The 12,225-nt window shown below is 38.6% G+C and overlaps 1 protein-coding gene across 1 annotated transcript; it reads left to right on the forward strand.

The window, feature by feature from the left end:
- Window positions 1-7: 7 nt before the first annotated feature.
- On the forward strand, window positions 8-12,225 carry rab22a (RAB22A, member RAS oncogene family). The gene is made up of 7 exons (XM_068712467.1): window positions 8-460; window positions 1,730-1,809; window positions 2,882-2,963; window positions 6,472-6,543; window positions 7,243-7,349; window positions 7,840-7,949; window positions 8,858-12,225. The coding sequence occupies exons 1-7, from the start codon at window positions 425-427 to the stop codon at window positions 8,953-8,955; spliced, it is 585 nt and encodes a 194-aa protein (XP_068568568.1). The 5' UTR covers window positions 8-424; the 3' UTR covers window positions 8,956-12,225.

The following is a 12,225-nucleotide window of genomic DNA, read 5'->3' on the forward strand; positions in this document are numbered from 1 at the left end:
AATCACCGGTAGATTATATTTTTAACAACCCAAACGTATAACCGTTTCTCAGCTCAGGCACAAACTCGACATAACTGAGCGGAAATAAAATCCTGTGGGCTTTGTGTGTTTCTCCAAACAAAAAAGAGCCGATGCAGTCACGTGACCGCAGTCCGTAGTTCAAGATGGAGACAGCGATCTGGTGGCTCCACTGTTAGCTAGTTTACAATTATCACAATATGGCTAATACGACGGACTACTGGACGTTTTAACGCGAATAGCGAGAGGTAAAACTTAACCTGAGATGCGCATTTTTTCGAGATGAAGTGAAGTTGTTTGTAAACATACAACACGAGAGGAATATTTAAGATTTAAAGGTAACCAGAGCAGAAAACCGCCAATGGTCATCATCACCAACTCATTTTGAGTGAGAGAGGAGATCGATATGGCGCTGAGAGAGTTAAAAGTTTGTCTCCTGGGGGTAAGTCAGCAGCGATTTATATCTGAACACGTATGTCTGTAGCCGTGACTGTACATCTAACTGTACCTGTGGCATCAAATGACCCACACTGTTCATCCCCCAGGCTCTACATACCAATAGACAGGTGTGTTTAAAAGAGTTAAATGTGTTTAATCAGTCTCTCGAACAACATGTATGCATGTCTGAACTGTATAAAACAGCATGGACCCATATGTTTTGCTACCAGCATCCCATCAAACCTTCCCTGAAATGACATCACATCTCCCCCTCACGATCTACTAATAAGCTTAAAATATAGTTAATACAGTTGTTTAGTCGATCAGTAGGATATTAATCAGCAACAATAGTTCAAGCACTTGTTGATATATATAATTTGCACTGTTTGTCAGACAAAACAAGTCATTTGAAGGTGTCACCAGTGGCCACTATTATTGACATTTTATAACCTTAGGTTTCAGACCTCATCCTTACATAGCTTCCTTAATTATCATTACTGGTTTCTGCTATTTCAAAATAAGTCACGGGAACAATATTTATGGAAGTACAGACAACAGCAGGCCTCATTTACTTTACCATTATACCATTGATACGATACTGAAGTCACATCTGTCCTCACATCTCTCCATCACCTGCTCATAAGATTTAAATAAAGCTGAAACAATTAGTCCATTTATTGTTTAGTAAAAAAGTCAAATGTTTCTGTGGTTCCACCTTTTCCAATGTAATGATTTGATATGCTTCTTTTCTGTGTTTTTACATCCCTGTAAATTAAGTTTATTTTTGGCTTTAGACTCTTTGTCTTTTGCTGGCTATTTTATCACAATTATTTTATTTCTTTTTGACTAAATTATTCCTTGTTTTTCCTAAGAATGATAATGAGAGTAATGGGTGATCGAAATAATCATTAGGACATAATTTTCTAAATTACATTACTGTTTTTTGCTGCATAAAATAATTACAAATCATTCACAGGAACAACATTCATCCATGTCTATACTGCATATAACAACAGTATAAGTAACATTTTCACATCTCCTCTGTTTCCTCAACAAATAAGATTAAAAAACAACAACATAAGCTTAACTACGTCTGTCCTGTTTAATCACAAAGTTCAGGCCTACGAGGGGAACAGGAAGGAAGAAGATGCCACGAAAGAGCAATAATGTCTGGGCATGTTGCCAGAGAATGTGTTTTTGTAGTTGTGATTATACTTCTAGTAATTGTTTCCGACCATGTTTAGTAAGCATCGTCTTTATTTTGTCTCTGCAGGACACTGGCGTTGGAAAGTCGAGTATTGTTTGGAGATTTGTGGAGGACAGCTTTGACCCAAACATCAACCCAACGATTGGGTAAGTTCCTGCTGTCTCCCACATAAGAAGTTATTCTGTGTTTCATTGGTTTGTGTGTCGGGTTGTTGCAGAACATAATCATGTAATCAGTTCATTTCTGTCTATTCATGGATTAAGCAATTCCAATAAGAGCTAAAAGGAATGGAAAATGAATCAGCAACAACAAAGTGATATTTTAAATCACTTGCAAAATGCCAAAGGTTTTTACACGTGGGGAGTTTTTGGGTAACAAGTAATTTGAATGTACGCCATGCCATGTTGGGCTTTGGGGAACTGTGGTGGGCACATATTTATTCATGTATTTATTTACTATTTTCTCAAAGTCTATGAATCAAACAATGAATTGATTAATTAGGAAAATAATTGGCAGATTACTCTGCAAAAAAAACCCAATAGTTTGTTGCAGCCCTGATTCCAAATCCAATAATTATCCATTTTATTTGTTTAGCAAAAAAATATACACAACATTTGCTGGTTTCAATTTCACAAATGTAAAAAGTTTTTAGCTTTTTCTCTATAAATGAAATACTTTGTTTGTTTGTTTTGCTGTGGGTCAAGTCAAGTGACACATTTTTAGACATTGCTTTGTGACACTCTTTAAACATTTTGTAGACAATATGATCAGTCAGTACCAGAGCCCGACCAATACATATAGTCATTGCCAATATAATTAAACATTTTTAGCTTGTCCCAGATATACTTGTGCCAGCATTTGTCAGCCGATAAATCACCAGAAATTGCAGCCAGATATGTTTGACGCAGATTACAAACAATCAATACCAAATGCTGATATTGTTATTGGCCTCAAAATTACAGTATCAGTCGGACTCTAATTGAAATAATGTAAGTCCTATTCAATGTTATCGTTCACTAAAGCCTGCAGATAATTTAAGATAATTTAAACCAACTGATGATCTAAATGAAGATGTGTTTTTTTCATTATCTCAGACTCTTGAAAATGCTTTAGTTGCAGTTCTATTATTTGTCTATAATTTTTATGATCGTGAAATTGAATTAGTGTTTTTGTAATGTGACATAGCACATCAATCATGAAGCAATTTCTTTTCACCAGGGCGTCCTTCATGACCAAGACAGTGCAATACCAAAACGAGCTGCACAAGTTCCTGATCTGGGACACGGCAGGACAGGAGCGGGTCAGTAATATCTACTGCGGTTTTGGCCTCAACATTCTTTTAAAAAAGGAGTAGTGGAGAGTAAACCAAGAGCAAGATTCACATGTGTTGAAGCTTTGCACAGCCAAACCACAACAGATTTGATTTTGTAATCGATCAGTTTGTCTTGGCGTATTCAAAAATCTACTTATTGCTCCCTCGTGGTGTTTAAAGGAAGTGAGAAAGCTACCTACATGTGTGAATGTACCACTCCCTTAACTGGGAGAAAGTGCAGTTCTTCATTACTTCAGATAGGGGGCAACATTTACCTTCCTATAGGTAGAGTCCTGCTTGCTAACCAAAAACCTACTTCTTTTACTGCTCTTGGTTTATGACCACTCTTTTAAATGACACTCGCGATGTATTGCATTAGTATTGTTTAGATCAGTGAGTGGCATATGTTTGGATTATTAGGAACATGATTTGTCATTTCTGTCACCTTTTAATCCTGCCTCTCATCTATCTTGGGGTTTGAGTACAATTTTAGCATTCAAGCATGTCTAAACATCACCAAGCCCCAGACAGTTATAGCGTGAGGAACTACTTTCTCTTCTGACTCGCACCCTGCATCCCACATTTCTCTGCTTTAGCTCTCCTCATCACTTCCCCTTTTTTTGTACATGCCCTTCTCTTTTTCCTCATGCGCAATCCTCTGTTGTTGTAATGTCTTATCCCTGCTGCTGTCCTCTCCAGAGAAGTGAGATAAGATGCCGTTTGTCTTTTATCCTCCTTTTCCCCTGGGGGCCTCAGCTTCTTTGTGGCCTTGAGGGGACATCAATGCAGCCTCATTTAAGATAAGATGGGTGGATGAAACCCAAGCTCTATGAGCCCACTGCCTTGTGCTGCCACCGTGTCTTATCTGAGAGTCACTCCAACTCTACATCCGAGGGTCCTCCTTTTCCCCCTTTGTGTTGTCTCTTATGAAATGTTTCTTTTCATTTCTTTTCTTGGCAACAATCTATTTATTTCTGTGATTCTTTTGTGTTCTCTTCCATTTTCTCCACTTTTTTCATTCCAACAAATCTGCTTTTTCACTCCCATGTGGCCTCTCGGCTTCCCAACTGGTTCACATCCGTGTGTGAAAGAGTAGCAACATTCCTTTAGTAGGTTTTGTGTGTGTGTGTGTGTGTGTGTGTTTTCATACAAAGCTGCTGTGGCATTTTGAAGCCTTTCGTGGCTTGTTTTCTAACTTTTGTGGAGCTTTGGCCTATCAAAAGCTGTTGATTTGAGGAGGGGAACACAACGCCAGCCAATGCACATGGAAGGAGAGACCAAAGCAAAAAAGAAAGCTCTGTGATTTCCAATCCATCCAACAATCCATATCTCAAGACCAGATGAGCCCAGCTGTCAACAGCTCATCAAGTCCTCCCCCTCTGATGAAAGGAATCTTGCATCCTACTAGTATAGGAAGGTTTCTTTCATTATTTATCAAACTCGTGGTTCTAGAAATTAATCAGCACTCGCAAGGCATCACTGGGGCTGTTTACTGGGCTGCTGTGTGGCCAGACGTTTGGCCTCGCTGTGATTGCTTTTTGGGTTTAGGCTGAGCTAGACCACACAGAACTGGTGGTGGTGGTGCAGCCCAACACTAGCCGATGAAACAGACAGCACTCTTTTCAGTGCCTCTGCCAAATATCCCAAGTTGGATTCCCGTTGGTGGACTTGGGGCCAGTAACAACTATAATTATGTGGAATGTGTGCTTTCCTGAGGTAACAGTGTCACTCTAAGATGGATAGTTTATTCCATCGTATTGTAAAGGAAAATGAAATTGGCGGGAAGGCAGGGTCATTCCAAGTGAAGGTCGCTTTCAGACATGGGTTGGTCTTTGAAAATAAATATCCTTAGTTAATACATGACACATGGTTTTATTAGTCTGTTGAAAGCCCCCAGTCCAGCAGAGTATATTGCAAGAAGGCATAAAAAAAAAAAGTTAAGAGTTGGTGAGGTTTTTTTAAACGTTCATCTGTTGGAATATACTGTAAGTTTGCTTTGCTAACAAAAGCTTTTGAAACTGTTACAACTTCAAAATCATGTAGAGGCAATGAACATAATTGAGAGAAAGCGCTAATAGGTTACATCAGAATCATTTAAACAGTGAATGAATGGATTCATACTCCACTTTTGTGTTACAATGCCTTCAGACATGAGCAGCTACAGTGCGCAACACAGCTGCTGTTTTCTACTTGCTTCTATGATTTTTATAAAGTTGATGGTTATCTGATTATTGGTAGTTTTTGGAAAAAGGCGGAAAAGACCACTGCCTGAATTGAAAAATGGACCCCAAAAAAAGATGGCCATGCCAGTGGCTTTGTGAGGCTGTACTAATGATAACATTAGCAAATTAGCACTCAACAAAATGTACAGCTAAGGCTGACGGGAATCCTTTGCAGATATTTGGTCATAAGCCAACGTATTGAAAACAATTTAAAATTTTCTTGATGGCTAGATGAAAGGTCAACATGAAGGGAACATGAATGTCTAAAACAAGTTTCATGACAATCAATATGACACCGATAGTTTTTGAGATACTTCACTCAAAAGCTAAATCTGGACTTCATGGTGAAGGTAGCGGAAAGTCGGGGGATCATCAAAACCAGGAGGCACAATGAATATTTCTCCCACATTTCTTGGCCGTCCATCCAGTAGTTGTTGAGATATGTCAGTCTGGACCCAAGTGGTGGGCCGACTGACAGACTGACATGCTGTTAGAAATGACGGGTTTTATGACAGCAGGCTAATTGTTGAATCCAGGTTTCAATAAGCATTGGAAAGTATTTTACCAGAAAAATACCAAAATCTGGCAAAAAAAAGAACCCCCCAGCCTCTCAGGCAGCTATGGATTAAAAAAATGCGCATGTTGTTTTGGTTATGCAGGGCTTTGTGACTTATTAGGATCAAATGTATAGTTTTCCATAAATATCAAACAGCTAACAGCTCTTGACACATTCTGCCCATCTTTCTGTTGATGGCTGCCACATGTGTGAGGTCTGGGTGGAAAGACTTGCCATACTTCCATTTTAAGTAAAGCCACTTGGCTTATAGGCTCAGAACACTTGGCCTCTGGTTTAGTAAAATGGTACTCTGGAGTCTTTTTTGTGTGTATTTGTATACTCTGTTTTGAGTTTGTCACAGTCAGTGCCTATGTAACGGATTATCCATAGTCTATAAAAAGCCAAGGCGCTGTTCCTTGATCTACGTGGTGTAAAAATATATAATTGTGTTATACTGCAATGATAATTTTATTGCCCTTTTCATATACGATAATGAAAATGGAAGAAAATCAAGGTAAACAGTCTTCAAAGATTAGCCTTTTTTATTCTTGGTCTGTACTCTGATCATCATGTTCCGTTTCACATGGTTTCAAAGCTATATGAGTATTATACGATGTAGTTTTGGCAGAGATGAAGGTAATTTAGAGGCTTTAGACACACCAGCTTCCTCCCTGTCCAACAACACTCATCATTGCTTGCTTTCTCTGTCTTCTCATAGTTTCGGGCTCTTGCACCAATGTACTACAGAGGGTCAGCGGCAGCCATCATTGTTTATGACATCACCAAAGAGGTATTATTTACATTTCCTCCTCAACCACTTATTCACAGAGTAGGTACTGTAGAGTGTCATTGTTTTGTTCCATGTCATATATACTTATTTGTGTCTTGCCAAGTGTTAGTTGACAACATTGATACCACTCTCATTTCTGTTCAGTTAATATGAAGCCACAGCTTGCCCTTAGCTTAGCTTAGCATAATGACTTGAAACAGGGGGAAACAGCTAGCCTGGCTCTGTCTAAAAGTAATGAAATTTGCTTAACTGCAACTGTAAAGCTCACTTATTAACACCTTATATCTTGTTTGTTTGATCTGTATAAAAAAAACACTTGTAAAAACAACAATTCACCCAAATATGTTGGGAGCAGCTGGCAGGGAACCAGCAGAGACTACAGGAAGTCTCTGAAGACCCCTGTGAAATGGAAAATTTACATTTTTAAACAACAAAGTTATATTAATTTGTGAGCTTTCGACGTGTAAAGGATTGTGTTACCTTTGGTCAGAGCTTCCAGTCTTTATGCTAAACAAAGCTAACCGGCCGCTGGCTCCAGCTTGGCATGAAGACAAGAGTGCTATCTGTCATTTAATCTAACAAAAGCAAATAATCATATTCACCAAAATGTCAAACTAATACTTTAAACCTTCCTGGGAGGCACTATGTGCTTGTCTTGATCTGTTCAGTTTAACATGGTTTTTTTTTTTTTATCATCAGGAATCCTTCCAAACACTAAAGAACTGGGTGAAGGAGCTGCGTCAGCACGGCCCTCCTAATATAGTGGTCGCCATCGCTGGCAACAAATGTGACCTGTCAGACGCCAGGTGAAGCTGAATTAGAGATAATACTGTATGTGTCATGAACTGTTAATGCTAGTGTGCAGTATGACGATGCCTCCTCATTTACAGCTTGAGAGTGATGATGGGATTTCAGGTTACTGGCGCAGAAGGAAAAAATTCTTGTAAGGAAATGTTATGACGTGTTTTAGTGTCGGAATAACATCTGATGTTTGGCTTTGAAATATCGTTGGAATTCACCGTGTCTGGAGCTGAAGTGGATTCTGCTCTGCAAGGGGGAATATCGGCTCTCGTACTGAAGTATTTGAAGATATTATTGTTGTTCTTCTGTGTCTTCTACAAAATCTCCCTGACTCGGACACATATGCTTTTGATAATGTCATCCATGAAATTGGGAAATCTTCCACATAATAGCTGTGGACTTACATTTTGATGGTTATCAAGTAATGCATGAAATTGGAGAATCTGTTTGCGTATTGCAACATAATAATTTTGTAAATGCCTCTTGTATTTACAGGGAAGTGCCAGAGAAGGATGCCAAGGACTACGCTGACTCCATCCATGCCATCTTTGTAGAAACCAGTGCCAAGAATGCCATTAACATCAACGAGGTGTTTATAGAGATAAGTGAGTGTGTTTTTTGAGCACCTGGTGCCATTGTACACCCCCTGGTTATTATTGAGCTGTGACAAATTAAGCATTGTACAGCATTAAGATTATTATCTTGTCTCCCTTTGTGTTTCAAAGCAGGTAGACTATATTTGAAACAGAATTACCAATTAGAGGTTTAGTTTCAAAATATTTCAAGTGTAATCATTCTTTTCTGTGACTTCTGACAGCGATAAGCTAGTTTGGAATAAGCCACAGATAATGCCAAAGCAGAAAGCCAATCCACTTAATCATGTCGACATCTTGACATTTAACTTTGAAACACACGTTTGCAGAGACGAGGGTTTGTGGGAGCAGTTGATTCAGTTCTGAGAAGCAACTGATAATCACAAAAGAGACTTACTCACTAGTTGTGCCCGGATTCCATACAACATATTAATTCTAGGTTGGTTTTGAGAATGTAGTGCAGTGTAATGCAGGAAAAGTAGAGAAATTCATGATGTATAGTTTTCACATATATGAGTCAGATGTGATCCTGGAGACACCGACTGTATCGGGAACTGTCACAGAAGCGGTTTTGAGTAGTTTGCTAAGTGTTTATGTTTCTGTCTGTGGACAGATTTTGTCACAGTGATAGCGTCGCAACCGTGCAAGATGCAGTCACAAAACTTTACAGGTGTGTAGTTTAGATTAAAATGAGGGTTTAGTTCGAAGACGGCATAACTGAAAATTTGCTCAGAATCAGGGAGCTGTAGGAAACTGAAGCACAGCTACAGTATTGCTTTCCGTTAATTGACATGTAATAGGAAAACGGCGTATATTTGAAATATATATGAAAAATCAGTTTTACACAAGTGTGTGTGTGTGTGTGTGTGTGTGTGTGTGTGTGTGTGTGTGTGTGTGTGTGTGTGTGTGTGTCCTCAAAGGTAAGCGCATCCCTATTGTCGATGCAGCAGGAGGAACTTCAGGAAAAGCTTTCAAACTGGGACGTCAGGCCTCAGAGTCTCGCAGAACGTGCTGCTGATGATCCCAGCGACTGCCTCCACATGACCTGTGACCTGGCCTTTGCTTACCCTCTATGTTCCCAGCCTGCTTCAGCTTTCAGCCACCACACGTCCTCAATACCCTGCCGACACTGATCCTGGGATTCAGAAGTGAGACTCTGATGACAAGAGCAAATGCATTTTAGCGGCAGTCAACAACAAAAAAATCGTCCTATGTCGTTGGCAAATTGCTGGCTGGAGAAAAACTTCACGTTTTCTTAGCATTGCCTGCATTTAAACATTGATGACGTGTAAGTGAAGATACCCACATATCTATAATTCTACTGGCTTCTATTATGGACTTCAACCTCTGTTTGGTGTATTCTAGCTCCAGGTTTATGAGAGGAACTTAACAGCTACAGATTTATGAATTCAGAAATCATTTGTACTTGTACATTTGTAAAAATCTACGATCTTTCAACCAAGACATGAGCTGAAAACGGTTACATTTCACCAAATTATTTTGATAGCACTGAAGTTATCATCTTTTGCTTCATGGGAGATCTCTCCCCAAACAATTTTGTGAAGGATCTATCTATACAGTTAACGTGTGTCATCACTAATTTATCATTGATGAAAAAGGTTATGTTATTCATCAGTGTTTGTACCAATCACAAATCTCAATTTTGGCTTTTTGGAACAATATTTGGAGAGATGTTTGTGATTCAGTCAAGGAAGAGGAATCATGCATGCTATATATCAGTTTTATTGTGTGATTGATGTTTTCATCACGATGCATTTCAAGGCAAAATGCCAAGTAGGTGCTTTGAAGTAAATTGCAATCCCGCTTTAAAAAAAATGCAGAAATGAAAGGTGTGTGGGAGTCTACTTCCTTTACATTAAAGGAATAGTTTGCCTGGGTTGAGATGAGAATATCAACACTAATCTCGTGTCTGTACGGTAAATATGAAGCTGTAGCCAGCAGCCAGTTAGCTTAGCTTAGCATAAAGACTGAAAACACAGGGCTCTGGCAAAGGTAACAAAATCTGCCTAAAGCTCACTAATTAACATATTATATCCCCTGTTTCCAGAATGTATGCTAAGCTAACCAGCTGCTAGCTGTTGCCATATATATTTAATAGACAGATATGAGATTGGTATCTTCTGACTCTAATTGGTGTATTCCCTAAAACAAATTATTCCTTTAATTGTGAATCACGCCATTGAGAATTTGAACAGATTGTTGTAAAATCTCATCTTTGTGATGGGAACAATTCTGCATTCCACAACTCCCAATGATGGTGCTTTAATCTCTTTAATTAAGAGAGATTAAAGCACCATAAATGTATTCTTATAAAATAACAGTTCTGCCCACCTGTGCTCCACACTCCCACTTGTAATTACTGAAAAGGTATTAACTGAAGCCTAAGACATTTTACTGTACTACACACAGTGTAGTTCTTTCACAATATCACTTTAGCTCTGTTTTTCTCTAATCTTACTTTCACCGGCGAGCCTGCTGTCCTCAATCCTCGTTGTTCCTTCACAGTTTTACAGATTTTTGTGAGCTCTTGCCAATTTCTGTAATTGTCCCATAAACATTTTTCATCTTTCCTTTTTTTTGCACATAATCAGCAGCGACTTGCGCATGCAATGTTGTTTTACTACCTGGCCAGAGATGAAAACAGTGAGATCTGGAAACTAGACCTCGTTCAGAGGAAACTTGGAGGTTATAGGTGCAGAATCAGATGTGGCTCTGTGTCGACATGCTGACCCCTTAATGAACCGTAGTCTCCACTCTGCTCTGAATTACTGTATGTGCTTTGTTCCAAGGTCTGCCTTCTGATTTTCCTTTCTCCCAACTTCTTTTGCCTCATTCCTCTAAATTACAGGCACTTACTGTGGATCCAGCCTTCATATTGTTTCAAACAAATGTGGGTCACTATACAACTGCTTTCCCATAGCTCTGTCATCCTCTCTTTCATTCATTACTACTCTGTGATCCTTAGTGCTATGTTACACTAGTTTAATTTACCTCCCATATTGTCCTAATTGAGCTTCAGTTGACTCATGAGCCTCAGACTTATTAATTCTGTGTAATTCCATGCTTGTCTGTTTTTCTTGAGCCCTTTTAACCCCAAAAGCTCTTTTCAGTTGCCAAAAATAGAGATGTGGGCTTAATTAGACTGCATTTCCAGGTTTATAAATTTGGATTGTGTGCTCTTCTGTCAGCGAAAGACACTTAATTTGCCTTTAAGCATCTTAAACGTAGCTGTTATTGATGAATTGTGTGTGAAGCAGTGCTGCCTATATCTTCAGGATTTTCTTATGGAGTGCAATAGTTGTTATTATGACAAAGGTAGAAATGTGACCTAAACCAAGAAAACAGTTACAGCGGGATAATGTTCACACAGGAGAGCACACACTCGTGCAAAAATGTGATCTCATTCCAGCAGTCTCAAACAGATAATAATAATAATAACTATATTTACCTCATTTCATGCTGATTTGATGACAGTTTTGCTCAGACATAGTTGATCAAATGAGCAGTGTGATGGGGCCGACCAAATCCCTGAGAAACCAGAGTGGCATTCTAGGTCAAAACTGAAACTAAAAGGGAATCACTCTGGTACTTTGAAAACTGCACTTTGACTTACTGTTTGTAATTGGTTTTCTCGTATTATCTGCGTGAAATCACTTGATGAAAGATTCTTGTAACGATGGCCGACTTCTTAACGCTCCTCGATGTTTTTGGGGGTTTTGACTGTTTGCTCAGTTCTTATTGCTACAAAGAAATGGTGCCAAATATTGTCAATGCCATTTTACTACACCACACATAATTAACCTTTTTTTCCTTTATTTGTCAATGTAATATAATGATTTAAAGTGCTTAACAGAATAATGCTTAAAGTGATTTGAAGTTTGATAATGACTAATGTTTTCCCCTTATTATGAAACAGGAGGCATGGATAGAAATTGTGTGCCAGTTTTGCATTGAAAAATATCAATAGTCTTGGGCTGGCCCTGGGAATGTGATTAATCTATATTATGTATATTTTTCAGTGTAGATATATACCATCGAATTGCACATAAATCAATGACTATATTCTACTCTTAGCCAGTTATGTGACCACAATAGACTTGCACAGTTTGAAGTAATTCCATCAGCATTGTAGTTACCATATATAGCTTTTTACTATGTTTCATATTGATTGTAACAAAATGCCTGAAAAAACTTGTTCGCCGTGTATTCACAAATGTGTAAAAAGGGAACTGTCAATTTGTTTACTAATAAAAGATTGACAAAAATA

This window comes from Cebidichthys violaceus, unplaced genomic scaffold (genome assembly GCF_023349555.1).
Source record: "Cebidichthys violaceus isolate CVI_PGR_0920_01 unplaced genomic scaffold, fCebVio1.0.p SCAF_17, whole genome shotgun sequence".
Lineage (NCBI taxonomy): Eukaryota > Metazoa > Chordata > Actinopteri > Perciformes > Stichaeidae > Cebidichthys > Cebidichthys violaceus.